The 26207-nt window shown below is 43.8% G+C and overlaps 1 protein-coding gene across 1 annotated transcript in view; it reads right to left on the bottom strand.

Moving 5' to 3' along the window:
* Positions 1–26207, bottom strand: part of Dnah6 (dynein axonemal heavy chain 6) — a 189290-nt gene that overhangs the window by 68071 nt on the left and 95012 nt on the right. Inside the window, exons 41-53 of the mRNA XM_005364722.3 lie at positions 25053–25184; positions 23940–24111; positions 21590–21736; positions 20525–20598; positions 17961–18115; positions 12999–13230; positions 11592–11744; positions 9224–9364; positions 7201–7443; positions 5498–5665; positions 4161–4396; positions 2011–2272; positions 333–456 (exon numbers count right to left, since the gene is read on the bottom strand). Coding sequence (XP_005364779.1) covers positions 333–456; positions 2011–2272; positions 4161–4396; positions 5498–5665; positions 7201–7443; positions 9224–9364; positions 11592–11744; positions 12999–13230; positions 17961–18115; positions 20525–20598; positions 21590–21736; positions 23940–24111; positions 25053–25184 — 2239 coding nt within the window. The remainder of the gene's footprint in view (positions 1–332; positions 457–2010; positions 2273–4160; positions 4397–5497; positions 5666–7200; positions 7444–9223; positions 9365–11591; positions 11745–12998; positions 13231–17960; positions 18116–20524; positions 20599–21589; positions 21737–23939; positions 24112–25052; positions 25185–26207) is intronic.

Genomic DNA, 26207 nt, shown 5'->3' with positions numbered 1-26207 from the left:
AATCAATAGCAGAAATATGCATATACATATAACAAAGTTGACCTTAAATCTCTATCAATAAAGCAAAATCTATACTAATACAAATTATTCATATCTCTATCACACATACACACACATACACACACACACATACACACACATACACACACACATACACACACACATACACACAAACACACACACACATACACACATACACATACACACACACATACACACACACATACACACACACACACAAATCGTAAATAAAATAAGGCCTTTTTTATCTGACTCTCTGAAAACTCTTTCTCCTCTTGAAAACCAGGCCTTTCCTGTCCCAAGTCTCTTACCCAGACTTTCTTTCTCATTCACGCCTTTGTCGTACTCGTCTTGCAAAGTCTTTATTTGGTCTTCCACTTGTTTCAGCAATGCTTGCTTCTCTCTCAGAGTGGCCATTGTAATGTCAAGTTCGGCCTAACAAAAACAAGCAAGAAAATGGGTCCCCCAAAGATTGATTTGCTTATATATAAAACTGATTTAAAGTATGATTTATGTTCCTTTTTACATGTCCCCAGAGATTTCCACCTTGCACAGCTTGGGTTAGGGACGTAGTGTGGTGGTTAGGATACTTGTGGAGCATGTGTGAAGCCTACATTTGATCCTTAGTGCTGGATAAAACCAGGCATGGTGGTGCACCTGGGAGGTAGAGGCAAGGGAATCAGAAATCCAGATAGCAAGTTTAAGGCCAGCCTAGGCTACATGAGTTTCCCTCCTCCCTATAAAATAAAATATAATCTAACAAACAAACAAACAAAGAACAAGAATAGTGGCCAACAAAATAAGGCATAAAATAAATAGAGAAACAGATGTAGTAGTTACCATAATGGTTTGTGACTTTAAATTATAAAACAAATTGAATCTTCATATATGATTTAGACTTCTATTTTCTAACTAGTTGTCTGTATCAGAAGTCTACCAGCTAATTAAGGTCCATGGGCCACAACTAGCCTATTGCTTATTTAAAAAAAATGTTTTATTAGCATATATGAGTTATACATAATAGGCTTCATTATGACATTTTCATGTATGTTTATAATGTATATTTATCACATTACCCTCTCTTGTGCCCATCCCACTCTTCCCCATTACCCTTCTCTTTCCAGCTAGTCCCCTTCCTCCTTCATGCCTTTTGTTTCTAATAACCTAATGAGTCTCATCAGGGTGGCTTACGGGACCCTGGGCACCATGCCAGTGGGTAAGTGCTTCTCCCCTCCCCCCCCCCAGCAGTGGGGAACGACTGTTTCTGTACATGCTGTGAGCTAGACTAGGGCTTCTTCTTTCTCCTCCTCCCCCACCCCTACTTCTTGGCTTTCTTTCCTCAGGGTGCTGAAGACTCGGCTCAGAACTTTGGGTGCAGAAGATGACATTCTCACCGAGTCACGCTCCACCCTCTAAGACAGGTCTTTCCTCAGATAGAGAACAGTTTGATACTTGTGTGACACTAAAGGGCAGTGTCCATCATAAAGTGATGCTGGACCCTCGCCATGCTTGTTGGTGCATGCATTGTTTACATGCTGGCTGGTTCTGTCGGGTAATCACAGCGCTGGAGCAGTATTTACTATCTAGACCTGCCTAGAAAGGTTTCGCTCAGCCCTGCTTGATACCCGTATCTTCGGTAACCTGCTCCACCTGCAGGCCTTTGTCCCTCTTGGGAAGACTGAGGACCAGGTGTGGGAATGCAGACCACCAACACAAGAGATGTCAGAAACTCCACCAGCATCACAGACGTCTTCCCCTTCCCCTGATACGAGGGAGAGGAATCTACTCAAGACACTTTCTTCTTATTTTACAAAAGGCTGACCTCAAAGAAGATTTCTGGGGAAGAAATCTGCCTGCTGTTATTAAAAGTGAGTTACTTTCAGGACTGCATACAAGAGGATCACAGTGGCCGCCACAGAGAGCGTGAGTGATGCTATGTGGTCACGACCTTCTTCTATTCTCTGAAACACCACATCATGGACAGCGTACCTGGGCAGCTCTGAGTTTCTGTCTCTTCGGTTCCACTTCCTTGACCACCCGAGAGTACAGATCCATGGCCCTCACCCACATGCACATGGATTTACAGGCTTTGGACACCTTTTCCACCTTCTCGGGCACGAAGTCAGGATTGTTGATGTACCTTTGAAGCTTTGCCAGTATCTGAGGTTTTATGTTTTCCTTATCGTATTCTAAAAGCCTCCTCAGGAAGTTAGAGTCACCGAGAAGTTGTTTTGCTGTTGGCCAGTCGGGCCTGAAAGAGACCATGGTGAGCTGACGGCATTGCCGTCAAACAATGGGAAAACACCAAGATGAGCTCCTGTGAGAACATGATAACATGACCCCAGGAGGTGGGGAGTTTTAGTCTAGGCACGGGAATTTTGCTAATGGCCCAATTAATTCATGGGGAGAAAGGCAACTGGATGATTAAATCTCTATGACTTAGATTCAGTAGAGAATGAAATATAAAGCAAGAGTTTTAGAAATGTAAGACATTAGAGAAACAGTAATTAAAAAAGATTTATATATTTTTAGTGATGTGTGCATTGTGTGTGGGAATATGTTTGTGTGTGTGTACTGACTGTGAAGGCAGAGACATGGGATCCCCTGGAATTGTTGGTTGTTTTGTATTCTTCACTCTTTGGCTCTTTTGGGGAGCCTGCCACCCAGCTCCCAAATAAATCACACAGAGGCTTATTGCTATTTATAAATACCTGGCCTTAGCTTGACTTCTTTCTTGCCAGCTTTTCCATCTATCTTTGGACTCGGGGCTTCTATCTTTTTCTATCTCTGTATAGCTTTTTCTTTGCTGCTTCGTGTCTAGTTGTGTAGTTAGGTGGCTGGCCCCTGATGTCCTCCTCCCTCCTCTCTCATTCCCTGATCTTTTTCTTTCCTGGATCTCCCTCCTATTTATCTTCTCTGCCTGACAGCCCCGCCCATTTCTCTCTCCTCCCTCGCTATTGGCCGTTCAGCTCTTTATTAGACCATCAGGTGTTTTAGACAGGCACAGTACCACAGTTTTACAGAGTTCAACAAATGCAGCATAAACAAAAGTAACACACCTTAAAATAATATTCCCCAACAGAAACTGGAGTTCCAGGTGGGTGTGAACCAGCTGATGAGAACTGGTGTTGGGAACTGAACTCAGGGCCTCTGAAAGAGCAGCAGTTGCTTTTAACTGCTGAGCCATCTCTCCAGTCCTGAAGTTATGGTTTTTATTTTAAAAACACCACAGTTCTTACATTTTATCTCCCTTGCCTCAACTTTGACCTTTAAACTGTCTTTCTAGGGTGTCTTTAAAAATACCTTCTAACTAGGCTGTGAATCTCTTGGTCAAACAAACATGTTCTTTTGAACTTTTGCCACATTGATATTCTCTCTCTCTCTCTCTCTCTCTCTCTCTCTCTCTCTCTCTCTCTCTCTCTCTCGACAGGGTTTTCTGTGTATTCCTGACTGTAGACCAGCCTTCACACTGATATTTCTAAGAAATTCTAACCAGGTAAAAAAGATGTCCAATGGTTCTTAGTTCCCCTTTGCCCATATTAACCTGTGCTTTGCATGGGGCCCTGGTCTGACCACGGTGCCAGCATAAAGGCCTGTGGAAACGTCTGGTGGTAGTGGGGTGTCCAGACTCTGCTCAGTTTTACATAGACAGGTGTATATATACATATATATTTTCATATATTCATATGAAATTTTAAAAAGGGCATTTTTGAAGAAAATTTGAAAACTAAATGTCATCCAGAGGAAATTGGCTTGGCATAACACATACATGACCTTTCATGAAGAAATCACAGCCTGTCTGTTCAGCTCCCTCCCATTCCAGGAAAACCATGGGTCTCTAAGCTTTTTCCAAGGCCTCATACCCAAATGAGCATCTTCTTCTAAAAAAAAAAAACCTGCTCATGGCTTTGCCCCCCCCAACTTCCTGCATCCTATAGACAATGTTTTATTTCTCCCACTCTCTATCATAAAATAGATAATGAATAAAATGTTTGTTTAATAAGTGTGTTGAATGACTATCTCAAACCAAAGAGGTAGAATGATTAGAGAATAGAATGAATATACATATAGGAAAATATGAAAATGGAGAAAATGCATTAAAGGAAGATCTCCCCAGATATTCTGAATGACTGACTTACTTGGCATTTAAGAGGATGGAGATGGCTTCCATCACAGTCATGACCAAATCAGGGGGCTTTGTGAAGACTCTGATTTCAGATATATCTGCTTTATCTAAGGAATCCAGCGCTTTATTGGCAGCATCCAGGGCAGGGAGCGCTTCCTCAAGGTCTCTCTGGGCATCGTCCGCTATTGCCTGAGTCTCTTCAGCTTTCACTTTTGCAATTGCTTCATCTTCTTGCACAACATTTCGGACCTAACCACAGAATCGAGATTGCTTAAGAGGTCTTGTTAAGGCTGAGCATCCTTAAACAAAGGAAATCTGAAATCTGAAATGTACAGACCACCAAAGATCATCAATTCAATATTCAAAATATCAAGCAGAGAATTCCACACTTGACCTCACGTGACAGCGACAGTTGAGTTCAGGCAGCTAAAAAGATTGCACCAAGTCACTACGATATGATGTTTACAAAGTGTAGGTAAGTCAAATGGACTTATACTTAGATTTGAGTCTCTTATTGTATATTTTCTATTTATGCAGATATTCCAAAAGCTAGATAAATCCAAAAGGTTTCTTGTGCTAAGCATTTCCGGTAAGAGACACCCGGCTTGTGTTTGAAGAGCCAGGATAATGATCTGTATTTGTGCTGGACCCATGGTGAGATGGAAATATGTTTCATTCATCTTGTATATTATGATAACATTATTTAGCAGAGGCAGAGGATCTGTTTTATAATTTCAGATATTGCTTCTCATGACTCTGAGGGTACCAATTCGGTAGTAAAGAACCATTCTGATTTGGACAAGTGAAATATATTTACAATTTAAAACATTACTGAATTTCTAGAAAAATACCATTACTGATTTTGGTATCTATTTTAATGACACATATAATAAAATGATCTGATCACTTATTGTGGGTCAATCTTGATTGCCAACTTGACAGAATTTACAATCACCATGGAAACACAAGTCTGGGCACATCTCTAGGGTTCTTTCTAGAAAGGTTCCACTGAGTAGGGAAGATGACCCTGGATGCATGGCACCATTCTATGGGCTTTGGCAGGCTGGGGTCTTAGACAAATAAAAATGAGAAAGCAGACTGAACATCAGTGCCCACCTTTGTCTGTTTTCTAATTGCAGATACACTGTGACCAACTGTCCGACACTCCTGAAGCCATGGTGGACTGTACTCTCTCAAACTGTTAGCTCAACAAACCCTTCTACACTTAAGTTGCTTCCTGTCAGATAGTTGGTCACAGCAATGAGAAAAACGATACACTTTTCCTATGCAGCTGTTGAGATGGCAGTTGAAGCATTTTTACCCATACGACCATTCCCATAACACCAATACCTGATCAGCATTTTCTTGATCCACCACCAGCTTTTCCATCAGGGCTTCAACGTCTTGTGATTTCTGTAGTAGCACAGGCTCTAAAGCCGAAAGATCTAGTTTCATTTTATCCACTAATATGTTTGTTTCTAATAGCTTGCTGAGACCATTCTTCACACGATCTCGTGCCTAAATGACAAAGATTTTACAACAGAGTTACAAGCTGTAGATTGCTGTCGATTCATTATTTACACATTAAATTTTATACGACAGAATCACCACACTATTGTGTGACACTTCAAGTTGTGAACCCATGACAAGTAGAGAAACCTACAGTTCCTAGGCAGCACAACGCTAGGAACTGGCCGCACGGACTGCTTGGATCCAACCCTCTGCCTACAGCAGTGGGATGTCTCTAAACCATTTGGCTCACTGACAGAAGGGAGCAAAGTCTCTGATTTTTGTTCTTCATGGCAGCATGTTGAACGTCAGAGATAGGTTCAAACAGGAACCCCTGGAGGCCTTTATTCTGGGAGCTTGTTCTCTTAGAGTGGGTAAAGAGCATCGAGGGCTAGGGAGACAGAGTCTTGAGAACTGGATTCTGATCACTGCATTTGAGCCCTATTCCCAGGGGTGAGAACCTGTATCTGGGATCATGGATGTGGCACACAGTACAGGAGACTCTCTGGAAGAAAGAGGAGGTGCTGGCTTGAAGGTGCATTGCAAAGATCATTGGGAATGGACAGAAGTCAAGGTGACTGTTGGGCTGGTTACCAGTCATGCATTCTTCAGGGTTAGGGCCCCTGAAAAGGTGTCCACTTGCTGAGTCTAAAATGTTTGAGTTTTGGACCATGCATTGGTTGCATATGGAGGAGGATGGCAGCCACTATTTCTGGGCACCTTCCATGTCAGGCCCTAGTTTAAGTCCCTCGTGAACATTGTGCCTTATGTATTTCTTTTTTTTTTCTTTTGCAGTGTTATTTAAATTTCACAGCAATCCAAGTAGGAGCTGCAAGTATTTCTAAGTTTGTTTTCTAAGTTAAAAAAAATTCTGTTTTACTTTTTGCTTTAATGAGATCTCATGTAGCCTAGGCTAACCTCAAGCTTGCTATGAGCTGAGGACAGCTTTAGACTTCTCGTCCTCTTGCTCTGTTGTTCATGGGATTACAGGCATGTGTATTGCTCCAAGTTGAAGGTTATCTTCTAATCAAGTGCACAGGCCTTTCAGAGCAGGCTCAAACTCGTTATGTAAGAGGCAGAGTTTGGGTGGCATGGAGAGTGTGGGACAGAAAGCCCTCAGCACATGCTAGAGCATTCAAAACTCATCTTGTTGCTCATCAGAAAGCTCTCTTCCGTAGTAAACCCCACAGAGATGGTGCGATCTCTGCTCGACTTCTGTGCTATTGTGTTGTCTTTATTCTATTGAGCCAGCAACTCATATATAAGGAAAGAAAAAAAGAAATAAGGAAGATAAAAAAAATATTCAGGAAGGGGGAAGCCCTTGCACCAACACAAGGGCTTTGTGTCATTACAGGTTGTAAAGAGTATGGTTTGGTTTGAAGATGGCTCTGAAGATAGAGGGGGATGTAACTCAATGGTAGAGCAATTGCTTAACATTTGGAGTAAGAAAGGTACATAGGTGTTTTAGTCACCACCCCTCCCCCCAAAAAGATTTAGCTTTAAGACAGAAGACAAACTGTTTTCATGGACATGACTGGACATACCGAAACTAACTGCTTCCTTTTCTCAGTGAGCATGGTCAGGTAGAGGTTGATGAGCTCCAGGTAGGAGGTGGGCGTGGTGTAGTAGCGCCTGCGCAGCTCACTATAGTAGCGGTCCGCCATCTGGGAGACACTCAGGTGCACGTTCACACACATGAGGGAAAGCTTTTCTTTTAGATCGTCACTTCCAGTGTCGACAGCTGAGAAAAAGGTCTTTGATACAGACAGAAGTGCTTCTCTGGGCCACTGTAAATAAAGAGGACATTAGAAAAAAAATCCTGTGGGTCATTTTTACAACATGTCATTCAACACTTAAGAAACTGCATTTCTCTGGGACTTCTTGTCTGGTCCTTCCTTTCACCTAGTCTACTCCTGCTCCTGCCATTGGGGCTTCATGATCCAAAACTTATTACTGGGGACTCGAGTCTGCATTTGCTGACCAGTTTGCCCCCAGAACAGCGTCAAGAACATAGAAGATGCTGATGAACACTGACTGGTACATGAAGGAATGGCTGGTTATCTTTGGAATTCCAGGCATGGAATGATCCAGTTTACAAGGCCTTTTGTCTTCGCCATGGTACACAGTTGTGGGGTTGGGTCTGTCAAGGTAATTGCTGCCCTGCATAGACCCCAACTCCTTCCCACCTCTCTCATATCAAGCTCTCCGACCCTTAGTCAAATGTGACCCTTAAGTTACTCCTTGCTACTGTTGGGAGAGGAACCCCCATTCTCCCTCACGTTCCCTGATGGTCGTTTATTTTTTGAGTCAGGGTTTTTCACTCTGTGGCCCAGGCTGGTCTTGAAGGAAACACAATCCTGTTTTTACCCTCCCTAGCACTGGGATGATGGGCACCGTACTTGGCTTGCTTCGCTTTCAGTTCCTGACAACTAGCCCCAGTGAGGTACAGACAGGCCTGAGCCTTTCCTAACGCATTGGCTTTGTAGTCTTGGGCTTTGGGCACCGTTTCCTAGACTTATGCTGTCCTTTGTGGTACTTTCAGTTGATTATTTTGCTTCCCACATGAATGAAAAGACCAGAAGCAAATAACACTTCAGTGAGCTCTTACTCTGCCGCCACCCCAATATCTCCCCACCTGCATCCGTGCCTCTCACCAGCCCCTTGCCATCCAGGGCACAGCTTCTTTGGTGACAATACCCTGTGCCTCATTGCCCTTCAATGAGGGTTAGGGTTGTATCAGCGGGTTTCTCTTACTGGATAACAAAGTTTAAAGCTGCCATTCAAAAGCACTTCTTTCTGGGTCAGCAAGTTGGATCAGCAGGTGAAGGTGGCTGTTGCCCAGCCTGCCAACTTGAGCTTGACCCCTGGACCCACATGGTGGAAGGAGAGAGATGACTCCCGCAAGATGGCATCTGGTCTCCATATTGTAGGCACCCTGCCCCCTACATAAATAATGCGATAAGAAATTTAAAGATAGGATCTTTTAGCCTCTTTTTAACCTTCTAGCCCTTACTCAAGTCTTTCTGACTCCTTTGGGAAAATGCCTTGAGATTGTTCCTTCTACTACTGTCTCTGCTACGCCCTTTTGTTGAGATTTATTTATTTTTATTTTATGTGTGTTGGTCTTTTGCCTGAAGGTACATCTGTGCGCTACACTGTGCAGTGTCCTTGGAGGTCAGAAGAGGAAGTTAGATCTTCTGGAGCTAAATAATCTTTAGCAGCCGTGCTGGATGCTGGGAAGCAGATCTGGGTCATCTGGAAGAATAATTGATGCTCTTAACTGCTGAGCCGCCTCTCCCACTCTGCCTCTTCTCTTTTCAATTCTCTCCCCAATCATGCCCTGAAATGGCTCTTGTTGGGACCATGATGACTTCAGTGTCAGTGGCCTCTTCTTCCTTTACAAACTGTGTTTTCTCCTTGTTCATGACCATCACCATAATCTTATGTCTGAGTAACTTCCTAGCAGCGTTTTGACCAAACACGAGTGTCCTAAGCTGTGCTCAGGCAGCGTCGTAGCCCAAACAGGCAAATCTGTCTTCTCACAGAGGTGTCCTGGGTGTCACTAACCTGGACAAACCAGTCAATGGTGCAGCAGTTCACCAGGGATGGGAACATCCGGCACCGGGACCTGAAGGCCTCACCAACTGGGCTCATGCAGAGAACAATGTGCAGCTTCTGCCGCACTCTGCTGATGAAATACTGGAACACCTGGTAGCAAAGATCAGTTTTCAGTTTAAAATAAGGAAGGGGCAGCAAGGGAAACAAGTGAGGATATTATCATCAAATACGATTAGCTTAGATAAATGAATTGCCAATATCTTCACTCAGTGTGGTTGACAAAATCTAGACTCACCAGGAGGAGGATTGTGAAGGGTTATCTTGGTCATGTTACTCGATGTGGGAAGACCCAGTTAATTCTGAGTGGGAGCTCTTCCTAGGCAGGGGATCCTGGACTTTCTACAGCAGAGAAAGAGCAGGCCTCTAACACGTACACCTTTGTTACTCTGCTTTCCAATGTGGATCTGATGTGTCCGCTTGCTTCTACCCTCTTGGTACCATGACTTCCCTGCCATGATGGGCTGTACCCCTGATGGACTGTACCCCTGAAGGGCTGTACCCCGATGGACTGTACCCATGATTGGCTGTACCCCAATGGGCTGTACCCCTGATGGGCTGTACCCCTGATTTACTGTACCACAATGGGCTGTACCCCTGATGGGCTGTACCCTCTGATGAACTGTACCCATGAACTATGAACTGGAATAAACTCATCTTTAGGTTAGCTCTGTTAGATTTTTTTTTTAAATCATAGCAACAAGAAACTAGTGAAGACATTCATGCAGTCTGGAAATATTAAAATGGCAGCTTGAGGCAGATCTGGTGGTAGTACAATCCTGTAACCACAGCTACATGGGAGGTTGAGGCAGAAGGATTGCAAGTTCAAGGCCAGCCTGAACTACAGAGTAAGTCCAAAGTCGGACTGGGAAATTTAGTGAGACTTTGTCTCAAATAATAAAAATAGAGCGTTGGAGTCCAGTGATAGATGATTTATCTATTGTGTGAAACCTCGGGCCAATGCTTGGAATCCCAAAGAAAGAAAAGACATCTTGCAGTTGCCATTGCAACCTGAGCGCTGTATATGACTTCAAAGAGACCTCTTGAATGAAGCAGGGGGGAGAGTCCTAGGTTTTGCTTTATTTAGGACAGAGAGCAGTGAGGAGTGAGGGGAAGTCCTGATATTTCCTTTTGCAGTTGTAGACTGAAAGAAGTGGCGTGGCTCTGGAGAGACTGTTTTTGAATATTCCTCCTTATTTCGGGTGTTTCCTGCCATGGAGGGGGACACACTGCTTTGTGGCTGGCACCTGACACAGTGACTGGCTGTCAGCTTCCTGCTTTAATAAGAAAGGTATAGTAGAGGCCTAGGCTCCCATGGTTGTTAACGCCACAATGTATGTGATGGTTAGTTTTAACCATCAACTTGACACAACCTAGAATAACCTGGAAAAGATCCTCAGTGAGGGATTATCCACCCCAGGCTGGGCTGTGGGCATAATCACGGACCTAGGAAGACTCAGCCCACTGAGGGAGGCACCATGCTATGGACTGGGCACTGAGTTGCATGGGAGGGAACAGCGGACACAAACAGGCGGCAGGGTTGTTTTTGTTTTCTGTCTGCTCTTGACTGTGATGTAAGGTGACCTTCAAGTACCTGCCCTTACTTTTTTGCTATCGGGGACTGCGATCTGGAATCACAAGCCAAACAAGTACTTTTCTCCCCCAAACTGCTTCTGTCAGATTATTTCCAGAGAACAGGAACAGAACGAGGACAGTGTGCATTGTATCTTCCCATCCAGGGGTCAGGCTGCTTCTCTTTCTCTGTCCTCCTGAGGTTCCTCCCCTCCCTAATGAATCCCCTCTGGCTTTCGTAGCAGCAGTAGACTTGCCGATTTTTCTTTTCATCTCTGACCCAGGGCAGTTCTCACGGGGACACAGCCACTATTCAGACATAATGGCCTCAAAGTGGAAGGAGGGGCAGAGAGAAGGGAGGGGCAGGGGTGCTGGAGAATTGAAGGTGGTAGCAACTATACTGCTCCAGAGAGAGAAATCACATTTCCGTTTTCCTTGTGCAGAACCTTGCTGCCAGGCAAGGCTATGAACAGTGTTAGACTTGAGCCTCGGGCTAGACACTGCGGTGCACCTAACAAGTACAGGCTCAGGGAAGAATAAAGGCGGCTGACTATGGCTATAATCTCTGTGGGGGAGGGTTTCTGGTTTGTTCTAATTTGTGTTTCCATGGACACACAGAAAATAAAATACATAGAATTACAAGGAAAACCATATAAAAATCTACCCATGGACTCTTATAGGTGAACTGTGGCTGCTGAGCTCAGGTAATCTCTGCTTAGAAAGTCCGAGTACTACTCTGGGATGGTACCTCATCTCTGTTCCCCTCGGAAATTCCAACTTCCTTTGCTTTTGGTCGGGTGGCTGCTAAAACCTGCTCCAGCTCATCCTTTTCGAATAAATTGGGCACTTCACCCGAATTTAGAATATTATTTATGTCTTCAAGGAACTCTTCTACGACGATCTGTTGGGAGAGCAGAGTGGCCATGGTAAGTCCATTGAACTACAGTTAGTAAAGGAAGGTATTGAATATTCATTCCAAAACATACAGGTCCCAGTTCCACCTTTAAAAGATGCTTAAACTGTAGCTAGCATCCTAAATCCTAACACAGTGATTCTATTGAGTCTTCATCTTTCTCTCTCATTTGGCCCCCTGAAGAGCATTTGCACCTGTTCCGGCTTCCCAGCTCCTGCTGCGATAAAACACCCTCTACCACGAGGGCGTTGGAAGTACAATGCCAGGTTGCAGTCAAGGCAGAAACTCAAAGCAGCTAGTAAGTAGCATCCATAGCCTAAAGCAGAGAGAAATGAGCATACCTTTGTTGCTTGTTTGCTCATGCTCAGCAGGCTTCTTCACTCTCTTCTACTGTTGGGACCCCCTGCCCAGGGCAAGGTGCTGCCCATAGTGGGCTGGGTCAGTTACCAATCAAGACAGTCCCTCACAGACACGCTCACAGGCCAATCTGACCTAGACAATTCCTCAACTGAAACTCTTTCTCAGGTGATTCTAAATTGTGCCAATTTTGACAGTTAAAATAACTAGCACAATATCCTACCAATCAAAGTCATATACAAGTACCTTATATTCTGCTCCGTTCAGTTATGATTTTACTGTAAATATTAAACTACACCTCTGTATAATATTCATATTAACCACAAATATGGGAGCACAACACTCCATGCAGAAAACATTCTTTGTATTTCTATGGGCATAAATGGTTGACAAAATTTAGTTTATGAGTTCATTTTTAGGCCTCGCTTTGCTCCTCAGTTGGGAGGACTACCACAAAACAGCATCTTCTGGACACGATATCGCTTTGTGTCCATCACTCACAACAGCTGTGGCTATCTGCACAAACCTGCATGATGCTCTCAGACCGTTCAGTGTTCAGGCATGGATGGGGAAGGGTGCTCAAAGCCTTGCATCTTGCTAAGAGCCCACTGAACTCTGATGACTGGGGAGACTGGGTGAGTCGGTTTCCTCCCAAGAAGATAGCCCCTAGTAGGCTGCCCATGCTTCAGTCGATGGCTGTACACCCATGCACTCACGGGTGGAACTAATGGACTTAGTGGGTTTTAAAAGAAAAAAAAAGAGGACGTAAAGTTGGGTGGGGCGACAATCCTCTATGCTTTACCGCCCTCAAAACACAGTGGATTGTAACAACCCCAAGTGTTCACGGGGGTTGTAACCATATGTGTTCACTGTTTGAATACGTACCTGGGTATCTGTGAAAAGGAAAACCATATTTTTGTCTTCCACACCAGCCATTTTGTACAGCTTCCTCAGATCTTCATGGAAACTGTCATAATTATACCCTCGGCTAAGTTCAATCTGCAGGCACTTGTAACCACATATGTGAGCTGCGAGTCTTGTGAGGGACTGCTTTCCTGTGCCTCCTACCCCGACCAGCAGGGCATTGCCTCTTTCCTGGCGGATCATCCGTGCAATCCTGCAGGAAGCGAAGCAGAGGAAGACTGAGCTCAGGTTTACAGACATGGCTTCTGCGATACAGCTCACACATAGGCAAAACCCAAGTCTCCATCTAGAAGGACAAGCATGCACAAAAATCACAGAATCTAGAAAAAGGCCCTGTGGTTCTGAAGAGTTCTGAACTGTCAACAGGACCAGTCACTGTAGAGATCAACAACATTTTAGAAAGTTGCTGTTGTTTGAATAAGAATGGCTGTCATGGGCTCATATATTTGAATGTTGGTATTCAGTTGGTGAGACTGTTCCGGAAAAATTGGGAGGTGTGGCCTTGTTGGAGGAGGTGTGTCATTGGGCTTAGAATTTGTGGTTTCAAAGTTCCCTGTCATCTGCAGTTATCTGATGGAGGAAGGTCATTGGTTAATTAATAAAGAAACTGCTTGGCCTCATAGGTTAGAACATAGGTGGGTGGAGTAAACAGAACAGAATGCTGGGAGGAAGAGGAAGTGAGCTCAGATGCCATGCTGCTCTCCTCTCTGGGGCAGATGCAATAAAGCTCCGACCCAGGATGGATGTAGGCTAGAATCTTCCAGGTAAGCACACCTTGGGGTGCTACACACATTAATAGAAATAAATAATCAAGATGTAAGAATTAGCCAGTAAGAAGCTAGAGCTAATGGGCCAAGCAGTGCTTAAATGAATACAAATTTGTGTCGTTATTTTGGGGCATAAGCTAGCCAAGCGGCCAGGAGCCGGGCTGTGGGAAGAGGCCCGCAGCTCATACTACAGTTATCCCTACCCCTTCGTGTCTGTAGATCAGAGACAACCTCTCAGCCACTGCTCCAGGGCCAGGCCTGCCTGCTCCCATCCCCCCTGCCATGATGGTCATGGATTCTAACCCGCACTAAACACTTTTCTAAGTTTCCCGCTCGTGGTGTCTTTTCACTGCAATCCAAGAGTATGTAACACGCTTGTTGATTCACTTTGGTGAAGATTTAAAACAGTGCAGTGGTCATGCTACTAGACCAAGAAGGAGAACACAGAGCCTGAGTTCAGGATAAAAAATGGAGAGATACGGATACATGTGACGGCTAGATTGAGAAGGAGGTTAGCAGAAGCTGAATATATCACATAGACATCATGGGAAATGTGGCAGGTGAGGCAGAAGAATACTCAAAGAATGTTCAGAATGAGTGTGTGTGTGTGTGTGTGTGTGTGTGTGTGTGTGTGTGTGTGTGAGAGAGAGAGAGAGAGAGAGAGAGAGAGAGAGAGAGAGAGAGGGAGGGAGGGGAAGGGAGAGAGAGGGAGGGAGGGAGAGAGGGAAGGAGAAAGAGAGAGAGGGAACTATGGGAAGGATGAGGGAGAACACAGAAGCAAAGGAGGATAAACCATGGACAGAAAATAGAATTTTAGAGGCCACATGACAGCAGTTACAGAAGGAGGAACAAGAAAGACTGGACTTGTCGTCTGTGGGCTAAAGAGATAGCTCAGTGGTTTAAGGGCATTTCCTGCCAAGCCTGAAGACCTGGGTTCGGTTCCCAGGGCCCACATGGTAGAAGGAAAGAATTGACTCTTGTAAGTTGTCCTCTGGCACACACACACACACACACACACACACACACACACACACTACACCTCCCCACACATAGACACATACACACATACACATCATACCACACACACCACACACACACACGTACACACATACACACTACACCACACACCACACACACACACACACACACACACACACACAAATATTTAAGGGCTGGAATCACAATCTGTACTACCACTTCTATCTCTGAGATCTATATTTTTGACACAACTTAATTTTGTGAGCATCTACAGCAGGAATAATAGATGTCACCATGAATCTACATGGGTTGCCACACAATCCTCAGGGTGTCATTTTATGAGGCAATGGGAGAGACTGAGGGCGGGGAAAGTGTCACGTTGTGACTCAGAGACAATCTGCAAACCTATGCTAGGTGAGTCTGAAGATATACAAAAGAAAGGAGAAAAAGGTGGCAGGCAGGATGTGCAAGAGTAAGCACTGCCCATAAAGTACACATCTGATGATCACATGATGACCCCAGGGTGTGATGCTATCAACAAATTCTTAAAAGCAGAATAGAAAATGTAAAAATAATTTCTTTCAAAAAATTATTGTTAGTGTTTTAAGTGGGGAGTATCTTCGGGAATGAAAATTGTTCAGCTCCAGTCTGTGGCTACGCTGGCTAAAGTGTGGGCAGGAACCAAGCAGTGTCTTGACCACCCGTGATAATGCTCACATCATAATGCACGCTGTGGCAAACATGCCTTCTTGAACTCAAGTTGAAGAGAAGAGCGCAGGATACATGAAGGACTTTATTTGTTCTTATTTATGTGAAAAAATTCTTGGGATTTAATTGTCCGTCTGCACAGGGCCAACGGTAAACTGTGGTTGACAGGAGTGTAAACCCTCAGAGCTGTTAAATTCTTGCTGTAGTTATAGGTCAAGGGAGATCCCACTCACACTAATAGTTTCAAGCTCATTTTTGCAAAAATATGTCACCAAATATGGGTACCACTTATAAACAACAGTATCAGAGATATATGGAGCTAAGTATGCTGAAGGTTGGAGATTCTCTTCTAATGAGCAACACGAAAGATCCAGGACGACTTTCCGGAGAGCGATTGGAGGCCAGTATTGAAATAATAGCCCAGAGCAGCCACACATTTGCAGCAATCTTGCCTCATTTTCCCAATTGCTGGAATTACAAGCACTGTCCTCCTGGCACAATCCTGGATAACAGTGCCCAGTGTGGACAAAGCTAAGAGAAGCATGGGGTGCTTTTAAAGCACTTACGGAGCTTTTATGAAAACCTAGGCCTGTTCTGGTTTGCGAGACCTGCAGTGGAGTTAAAGGCAAAGGTTTGAATATGATTCCCAAGCTGTCATTCATTAGAAAGAGATTTAGGAAAGTATACCTAGTTTTTCCATGACATGTTTCAAGAGCTAGACTATGCAATATCATTTCTGGTCCAATTTGTCCTTTCAACTAGAGCTCTGTTTCTCTCTCTCTCTCTCTCTCTCTCTCTCTCTCTCTCTCTCTCTCTCTCTCTGGTTTTTCGAGACAGGGTTTCTCTTTATAGTTTTGGTGCCTGTCCTGCTTTCCTGGAACTAGCTCTTGTAGACCTGGCTGGCCTTGACTCACAGAGATCCATCTGCCTCTGCCTCCTGTGTGCTGGAATTAAAGGTGTGCACCACCACCTCCTGGCTCTGTTCTCTTTTTAAGAGCCTGGGTGTGCCCATGTGGCTGGTTTGACTTAAAGAATAGGTAGAAGAATAGGTATGACTCCCAACGCTAAGTTATAGAACTATCTGCCTTTCCTTCTGCTCTTGTTGTTGGAGCCAGGGCCATCATTTGGGGAAGGTCAGACATCCCAATGCTGCCACAGAGGGGCATGTAGGGGAGAACATTTGAGGACAGATGTTCCAGGCACTCCAGGTACTGTTTGATGAAACTACAAGAGATACCTCGAGAGGTCTGGAGCCAGAAGAGACAATGGTGAAATAGAGCCAATGGGAGTAAGCATGTCTAAAAAGTCAAATGGGACATTCTCTGAGCATTATTCAGAGAGATTGTGATACTGACTCGAGGGGTCTGTGATGATTAAATATGAGGTCATGTACCATAGTTTTCCATGCTCATTGTTCCTACTCCGTAGGATGGACCCGACACCAGCAATGCTGGTTCACACGGAAAGGTCATTTTAACACTTAGAATTCTCTAAAAGGACATGAACTACTCAATAAAGTGTATGTATCTCAAGGGCTGAGGATGCTCAGGCTCTATGCCCAAATGTGAGGAAAGTCCCTCCAGCAGAGCTGTAAGTGGATAGGACTCACTTCCCGGTAGGTGGATCTATCATCAGTGTTCAATGCTAAAATCTTGACCTTTCTCTGTAGGTGCACATATAATTAGCCTAATATATCTTTTAAACTTTAGATACCATTTATAAGAAGACAAGAATAAAAACAAATAAAATTGATTAAATATTTTTGCAATAGTAAGAACTAGAGAAATGGCTTAGTGGTTAAGAGCGCTTGCTGCTTTTGCAGGGGATTCAGGTTTGGTTCCCATCACTCTCGGAGTGGTTTACAACCATCTGCGAATCCAGTTCCAGGAATCCAATGCCCTCTTTTCACCACCAAGGGTATCACACACATACGTGTTGACAACACACGCATACATATAAATAAATCTAACACCTCCTTAGCAATAATAACCTGTGGGATTCCATAGAAAATTCATGTGGCATGCATTTAAGGCATATCAAAATATATTTTGGGGCTAAAGAGATGGCTCAGTGATTAATAGCATGTACTGCTTGCTCTTCCAGAGGACCTGGGTTTTGTTTCCAGCACCCACACCAGGTAGTTCACAACTGTAGCTCCAATCCCAAGGATCCAACATCCTTTTCTGGCCACCTCAGGCACCACACACACACACACACACATACACACACACACATGCATGTATGCACACACACACGCATGCATGCATGCACACAACCACACACACAAATAAGTAAAAATATTTGAAAAACATTATAAAAAATCTTGTTTGAAAAACATAATAAAATATCTTTTAGTCCACTTTGAGTATTTCTTCAAGACTTTAACTCATATGCTAAAGCATCTAAAGTCCCATCCTTCCATAAAAGCCAAATCAGGTCAACGTATAACTGGGGGCCTTGCAGCCTGTACCTTGACACGTGTTCTATGGCATCCTGGAAGAACACCAGCTTTACTTCCTTAGGGTTTGTGAGGTTATAGTCATCAAGATAGTCCTGCAGGACATTCCCAATTTTCTCCATGTCAGGCAGATCATCGTAGATGCGGTCAGACTTATCTGCTCCAAACTGTAAGGCATTTTAGGGGGACACACCAAGCTGGATTAACTACCTTACATAGGCATATGTCACACACAATCTTGAAAATTCATTTCACTTCACCCTTTCACGTGGTAGGTTGTAATGCCAAGGTTTTTGCAATAAGGAGTTTGGAATCATCTTAATTTTCTTTGTGCAATCCAATGCTTTGGTTCACACTTTACTCTTGGTTGTTGACATTCAAAAAAGGAACTGAGAATATGTGTGGCAGATTGCTATCTCTATGAATGATCATTCCTGGACTGTACGTAGTTTGGTGCTGCTGTTTGTTTTTTGACTATAGTGGTCACCTAGAACTACATAATGTTGAGAATAAAAATCAGGTGTAAATGAAAAGGAATTGAGTTCTTTGGAGCAACTGAGAATGCTTTTTTTTTTTTGTGCTGTAGCAGTTTCTGGAAAGCACATAATAAAATATATCTGGGCAAAGTTAAGAGTTCTGCTCACACCAGGGGCTCACGCATGTTAGGGAAACGGTCTACAACTTTGTCAAGCCTTCAACTCAGGTCTAGTTCATCTATTTTACTTTGATCTCTCTCTCTCTCTCTCTCTCTCTCTCTCTCTCTCTCTCTCTCTCTCTCTCTCTCTCTCTGTGTGTGTGTGTGTGTGTGTGTGAGAGAGAGAGGGGGGGAAGGGGAGAGAGAGAGATTGCATGAGTGCATATTCTATTGTGGGGGTCAGAGGATAACCATGGATAGTATCTGTCACTAGAAACTTCCATTTTTTTTTTGTCTTATTTGCTTGGAACTTTGCAAAATAGGCCAGGCTAGTTGGTTTGTGGTTTCCAGGGATCCCCATCTCTTCCTCTCATCTCGCTATTGCTAGGATTATAAATGTATGCTATTGTGCCTGGATTTTTACATGGAAGTCTGGGGATCCAAACTCATGTCTTCACGCTGCCACTTTATTGATTCAGCCATCTCCCCAGGCCTGTCTTTATTCTTTCATTTGATAACGCTACCACTAAAAAGCGAAGCAAATATAATTTGTGAAAACAAACCCTTGAGTTTTATTTATTTTTACTTACTTGGTTGTGTTTAAACTAGTCTTTCTTTCCTTTTAAAAATGTTGGCAACTTCAAAATGCATACAATATATTCAGATCAAGTCCATCTTCCCCTCAACTCCTCTAAAATGTCTCTCTACATCCCCCCTCCTAATTCATGTTATCTTGTGTTTTTAAAAGAATTAATTGATTGGTTGTGTTTTATAACCTCGAGTCCAGTCAGTACCATCTGTATGTGCATGGGTGTAGGCCTGCACACTGGCGCATGGGCAACTAGCCTATTTCGGCCACATCCCTGAAGAAAATGGATTCCCCCTGCTCCAGCAGCCAACAACTGCTGATAGTACCTTAGCTAGGAGTGTGGGCACCCATGGGGAATATTGACTCCTTTAACTTTGTACAGGATTCACATAGGCATCTATGGCTGCTGGACCTTAAGTTTTAATGATAACTTTAAATAGGTATATTTCACACAAATTATCCTTACCCCCCGTCAGGTGGTAATACCCATCTGGAGTGTAGCCTTGCATACAGCTTATAGAAGAACCAGTTTATTTATTATCAAATTATTAGCTTGGATTGTCTGCTATGTACCTTGCTCCGTGTGTGAGGCTGAGACTTAGGTGAACAAAAAAAGGGGGGAAAGGCCTAGAGACATCAAGAATGTGTTCCCAAGTACAAGTCAGTTTTGTGGAAGCAGATGGTAGTTTGCTATGTAGTTTGCTATGTATGGCATGGAGTTGGGAAGAGATAAAGATTCGTTCTAGGAAGGTTCAGAGGGTAAAATTAGGACCATGTGCTGACATTTTAGAAAGATGGAAGAGAAGTATACATGATATAAAAAGTAGTTAAATAGAAGAATACTAGTTAGAGTATCTTGAAATGAAGAGGGCAGCCCCTTGGAGTAATGAGGAGTGCTGGAAGCCTTTGATCAGGGGTTTGTTCAGGGGTTTGCACAGCTACGTAGACTATGGAATCCTGGGCCTGCATAACGGCACGGAACCCCTTTGCCTCCTTTTAATAGTGGATTGAGCTATCACCAAAATAAATGTAACGTTTGCTGCAAAAGGGCAGAGAGTAAAGGTTTTTGGTGTTGCAGGTCACCTGTCTTTGCGTCCACTGCTGTACTCAGCTATCACTGGACAAAGGTGGCCATACAGTTGCACACAAAAGAGTGAGTGCAGCTGCATTTAGCTAGACCATGTTTATAAAAACAAGGTAGCAGGCAGATGCAGCTCGTGGGCCTGCAGCTGGCCCACACTCGGCTTAGATGGTCAATCTTCACAAACGCAAAATCCTTGTGCACATGAACTGGACTTGGAAAACAGCAAATGCTCTCATACCTTTGAGCTGAGCTAGGCAGTAGCTACTCACCTTAATGAAATCACCAAAGATGATAGGCCTGCTTAGAAAATATTCCAGGTCAATCGCTATTCCAAAGTGCTTGTCTGTTAAAACACAAAAGCAACTTTACTACGGGAATCAGCTTGAATGTAGCATTTTAATAAGATTGGCAGAATATCTGCAGTTGATAGGAAAAGTGAGAGAGCTATGCCAACAACATGCAATTTCAGTTGGTTGGAAAATTCCCCAGATTTGAGATTATTTAGCAAGTATTTAAAAACTTTCAAATAGCGAATATTGAAGACTTATTGAAGGATCATTTTAGAATTACAGTCATTTCTTTTTATTTTAATCTACTTTTTAAAAAATTAAAGAATTTTTTTGAGACAGAGTTTCATATTATAGCCAAGGCTGCCTTCCAACTCTTGGCACTCCTCTTGCTGGAGCCTCCTGGGTGCTTAGATTATGGAAATGAGATATCATACCCAGATACAAATGTTTTTGGTTATTCCGTAAAATAATGGGTTTCATTATACTACTCTGATACATACAGGTCATTGTTTTTGTTTGTATTGTCCCTTCTTCTCCCCCTTTCCTTCTAGTCCTTTTCCCCCTAACTAATCCTATCTGTGTTCATGACACATATGTGTGACTCATGTATCACATGGATCTGCTTATAAAGACATAGTTACATCTAGAGTCCCCACGATAGAAGACGTGGTATTTATCTTTCTGGTCACCCACGACCCTCTCTCGTTCCCACCCACACCATCCCAGACTGCTTCCTCCCTATCCTCCTCCCTTCTGCTGGAACTTTCATCAATATTCTCTGTCTATTCTTTGCATGAGAGGGAACGTTTTATCTTGGCTTCTTATTAGACAATATTCTATTCCTCCACGTTCCTGCCTCTATTTCTAATTTCATAGCTTTCTTTATTCTACTAACTAATTTTCATAATATTTAAATATAATTGAGTTATCAAAAGTTTTACTTATGAATGACTACAGCTCAAACACCATTCATTTTCCTTATAGAAATCAAATAACTTTCCTGGTTTTTTTTAAATAAAAGAACAGATAAATAAAGATATTTACTGGCCATTTCTGTCAAAATGACATGGAAGTAGTGCTTGTCTTCATTATTGATCAATCGATCATGGAACACTCGTTGACATTCATGGCAAAACAGTCTAAATATCTGAATTTCTTCCCTTATTGTTCCTGGATCACATTGGAGAATACCTGTGCATTTTTTAAGAAAAGAAAATCAAAAAGGAAAAATTTGCATTTATGTAACTGCTTATTACAGTCGAATAAAGTAGAAGACACTTAAATCCAGCTGGGGATAGAAAGAAGTGGTGAGATTTGGGAGATATTTTGAAGGGGACATTGTTCAAGGCCCATGACTAGAGAAGATAATGGTAGTCCCCTCCAGGGCAGGGATACCCGTGGCCAGTGGTGGAGGGATGAAGCAAGAATCTACTTTTTTTGTGTGTGTGAGACAGGGTTTCCCTATGCAGCTCTGGTTATCTTGGAACACACTTCATAGGCCAGACTGGCCCAGAACACATAGAGATCTGCCTACCTCTGCCTAACAAGTGCTGGAATTAAAGGCGTGCATCAACACGTCTGGTTAAGAATCTACTTTCAATCTGCCAAGTTTAAGAAGCTCAACTGGGCATATGAGTGAGGACACTGGGAAGAGTGTTGAAGGTGGGAGGCACCCATTCTGACAGAAGGCTGAGATCTGTCGTAGACAATTGACTGAGGAGATTGAGCAAAAGGTGGATAGAGAGTTGGTGGCACACGCCTTTAATACCAGTTCTCAGGAGGCAGAGGCAAGTGGATCTCTGTGAGTTTGAGGCCCACCTGGTCTATAGAGCAAGTTCCAGGACAGGCTCCAAAGCTACAGAAAAACCCTATCTTGGGAAAAAAAAAAACCTAAAGTGGACTGAGGAAAGAACCCAGGGACCACAGTTTTAAGGTAGAATAGATGAGCAGCCATCAATGCGGATGGAGTGACATCAGATAGGGACAGACTAGGGAACACAGGAGAGCTTACCACATGGACTTCTGGGAAAGGGGAGGGGCAGTACCAAATGCAGAGCCCTAGCCTATGGGAAGCGAAGCTAAGGCCAGGGTGAGGTATAAACTTTGACATGTAATAAGGCAGAACTGGAGGATCATGAGGAGAAGCCACTAGAAAAGGAGAGGAATAGTGCTCCCTCCAGGAGAATTAATTTCATCTCATACAGAGGATACCATAAAAGCAAAGTGGGATTATAAGAACCAAATCTCCGATGAGGCAGGTGGAGATGGAGCTTCATACCAGAGGGAAAACAAAGGAACGTGTAGTGATATTTTGTTTGTGTTTTAACAAATAAAGCTTGCCTGGAGATCAGGGTGCAGAGCTAAGCCACTAGAGGCCAGGTGGTGGCGGCTCACAACTTTAACCCCAGTACTTGGGAGTCCCAAACCTTCCATCTCAGCACTAGGGAGGTGGAAACAGGAAGGGGTATAGCTGGGCAGAGAAGGGAATATAAGGTGGGAGGAGACAGTGGCTAAGATGCAGTCTGAGCTTTGGTGGAGACAGATGCAGTCTGAGGACAGGGTCGCCCTTTGGTCTGAGCATTGGTAGAGGTAGGAGGTCTCTCTAGTGGCTGGCTGCACTGCTTCTCCGACTCTCAGCTTTCACCCCCGAATACCTGACTCCAGGTTTTTATAAAGAACAGTTAGAATTTGTGCTATAGGGACGGTTCACTAGGGGCAGACAGAAGCAGGTTGTCTGGGAGCTTTGGGAGATGAGGCATCTCTGGTGTGATTGCTTCTGTTGTTCAGCTCTCTCTTTCTCATTTTTGGCTGGGAGTGAGAAGTGGAGGGGTATTGGAGACTTGAGAAAGTTCTGGAGTTCAGCGTGAGGTAGGAGTGTTAGGGGACATGAGTAAGCTACGCTGTGTCCTAGTGACCTTCCTGTTGCTGTGATAAAATACCCTGACAAAAAAAAAATAAAAAAAATACCCTGACAAAAGCAGTGTAGGAAGAAGGAAGGGTTTGGTTTTCCACACAGTTCCGGGTAATGGTCCATCTCTTCTGGGGGAGGGGGGGTCACGTGAGCAGGATCTTGGGGCAGCTGTGCACAACACATCCACAGTCCGGTAGCAGAGACAGGAAAATGGAGAAATAAAATTTGTGCTTTCCTCCATCTTGCATAGTCTGGATCTCAAACACAGTGCCATCCACAGTGGGCAAGTCTACCCACCTCAGTGAAGCATCATGGCAAGAAGACCCTCTCCTGGGAGATTCTAGATCTCATCATGTGGCCATCTGAGAAGAAGCATCATGTAGGGTACCTAGTTGAGTCATAGGCAGCTGTGTGCCATGGTTCTGAGAGAGCTGGTGAGGACAATGGAAATGCAGGACTAAGGATTAAGGTCCAGTACTCTACCTTGCACACACTTGGATAAATCTCTCAGGTTAAAGACGTAATGGGACTTGGCTGGGGTTGGCAGGAGATCGACGCTCATCCTGTTATAAATCTCAACTGCAGCTTCCACAATGTTTGATGAAGTTTGCCTTACAGCTGGTGGGAAGTCATTCAGGAAGCCATTCAAGATGGCCTAGAACCAAAAATGTAAGGAGAGTTAGATTTAAAAAAAAAAAAAACAAACCAAATATTTGGCTCTCAAGTACTCCAGTTCTGATACCTTTTCTAAGTGCAACTAGAATGCTAAATTCCAACACAAAGACATCCGTGTGTCAAGTCCTTGTTCATTTCAGAATATATTCTCAAGAACAAGTTCTTTCTTGTGGTTTGTGGCTGTTTGGGTTGGCTGAGTGGGATTCATAGATGATATGTGTCTGACTATGGACTTCCCACTTCCTGTCTCTGTGGCTCTGCTCACTCAAGAACTCTCTGTTCCTGGGACTGCTTCGCTCTCTGTCAATTTGAATCCTCCTCCAAGACCAGCCTTGGGTGACTGGCAATGACATACCTTCCCTGATTCATGCTTCATCATCAGACTTTTCAGAATCATGGTTCACATTTGGACATTTCTGAGCACTTATAGCTTAAGGCAACAATGTGTTTCCCATTTAAATGATGAGGAATTTGTCCCTTGGGAAGGCTAGTACAGGTGGAAGAAAGATGACTGTTCAGCGGTGGTGGGAGAGTCTGAGGCCAGTCTGAGATGTGTTGAACTGGAGCTGCCCGGAATGGTATGTGGTTTAAGGGAAGACCCAGGCTTGGAGGCTATGTCTGAAGTGTGAGCAGAGGTAAGGGCTGGACAGTGGAAGAGATCTGCCTTTTTTTTTTTAACAATAAATGACATGTTTAAACTGTCTGCATCCCTAAAGGGTCTGCTGGTGTGGCCACAGATATCAAAATCAAGATTCAGACACCCATCACCTGCTCTCTGGGTGTCCATGGTCACATGATCCTTAGGAAAGAAACAGAGGGTTCTCTAGAAACCCAGTTGGCCATTTTGACCATGAGATTTAAGGATTTCATGTTATGTGTTCCCCCCCCCCCCATCTTGCTTAAGTTAGAGTCCACACTCACCTGGAAAATCTGCTTTAGACTGTGCTCTGAGGGCATCGGGAGGCACATCATGCTGAAGTGTCGGATGAAGCGGGGTGTCACTGGGTTGCGGCCCCCTCCTGGAGGCGCACATGCTGATACGATTGTTACATCCTGTGTGGAGAAAAAGTCACTTAAGTCAGTCTGCAGAGGAAGAGATAAGACTGTTCCCCCTAATATCGAGACTCAGAACCAACATTCTTTTGAGGACCTATCATGAACCAGCATTGCAACCCCAAGACTATCTGAGGTCACTATTCCTACCCCCATTTTATAATAGAAAAATCAAGGTCTTGGATGCTTAACTTAGTTGCTCAGTTGGCAGTGTCAGGGCTGGCAAGATGGCTCAGTGTTTAAGAATGACTTCTGTCCTGCACGGGACCTTAGTCTGTTGCAAAGTTTCATTCCCTGCACCCACATCAAGCGACCTAACTGCTTGTAGCTCCAGGGGATCAAACACTTTCTTCTGGGCTCCATGGGGGCATGTGCACAAGCTCCCCAAATAGGCACATAGTTAAAAATTACATCTAAATCTTTAGAAACAAACAGTAGAGGGTAAAAGGCCACTCTGGCTGTCTGCAGATCAGGGAGCAGAGCTAGGAGTCTGGAGATCCTTTCAACGTGTTAGTTTCATCCAGCGGATATCCTTAGGAGATACAGACTATGGGCCTCAGAAGCCTGTGTGAGAGAGGGCTTGACTTCAGATAATGACCACTGAAATGAAAAGGAATAAGTGACCAGAGAAATAGTTACACTGGATAGCCCATACATTCCAAAGAATATAGGATTTGGGCTGTGTCTGTTTGTCTTCAAGCTAGTAACACCCTTTGATTTGCAGGGATGTTGGGAGAGTTAAATGACATAAATTGCTTGCCACAATTTGTCTTTACTATGGCAAGCTGCCTTAGACTAGTAGACATGCCCTTTTGCAGAACAGAAACAGAGCAGGCAGTCAATGGTGGATCCCCATTCTCCCCCAGATTCGTAAGGACTGCTGATGACATGTTGGTTGTACTTGTCACCACACTGGGGCTCCGACTCTCATCTGTTCTCCTCTTAGGGGCTACACATTCTCTATTATTGCCTCCCCTCTAAACCATTCCTTTCCCACAGTTAAGAAGATTTTTCTAGAACACT

This window comes from Microtus ochrogaster (genome assembly GCF_000317375.1).
Source record: "Microtus ochrogaster isolate Prairie Vole_2 chromosome 14 unlocalized genomic scaffold, MicOch1.0 chr14_random_3, whole genome shotgun sequence".
In the NCBI taxonomy this organism is placed as follows: Eukaryota; Metazoa; Chordata; class Mammalia; order Rodentia; family Cricetidae; genus Microtus; species Microtus ochrogaster.
This window is presented reverse-complemented; position numbering and strand designations above follow the sequence as displayed.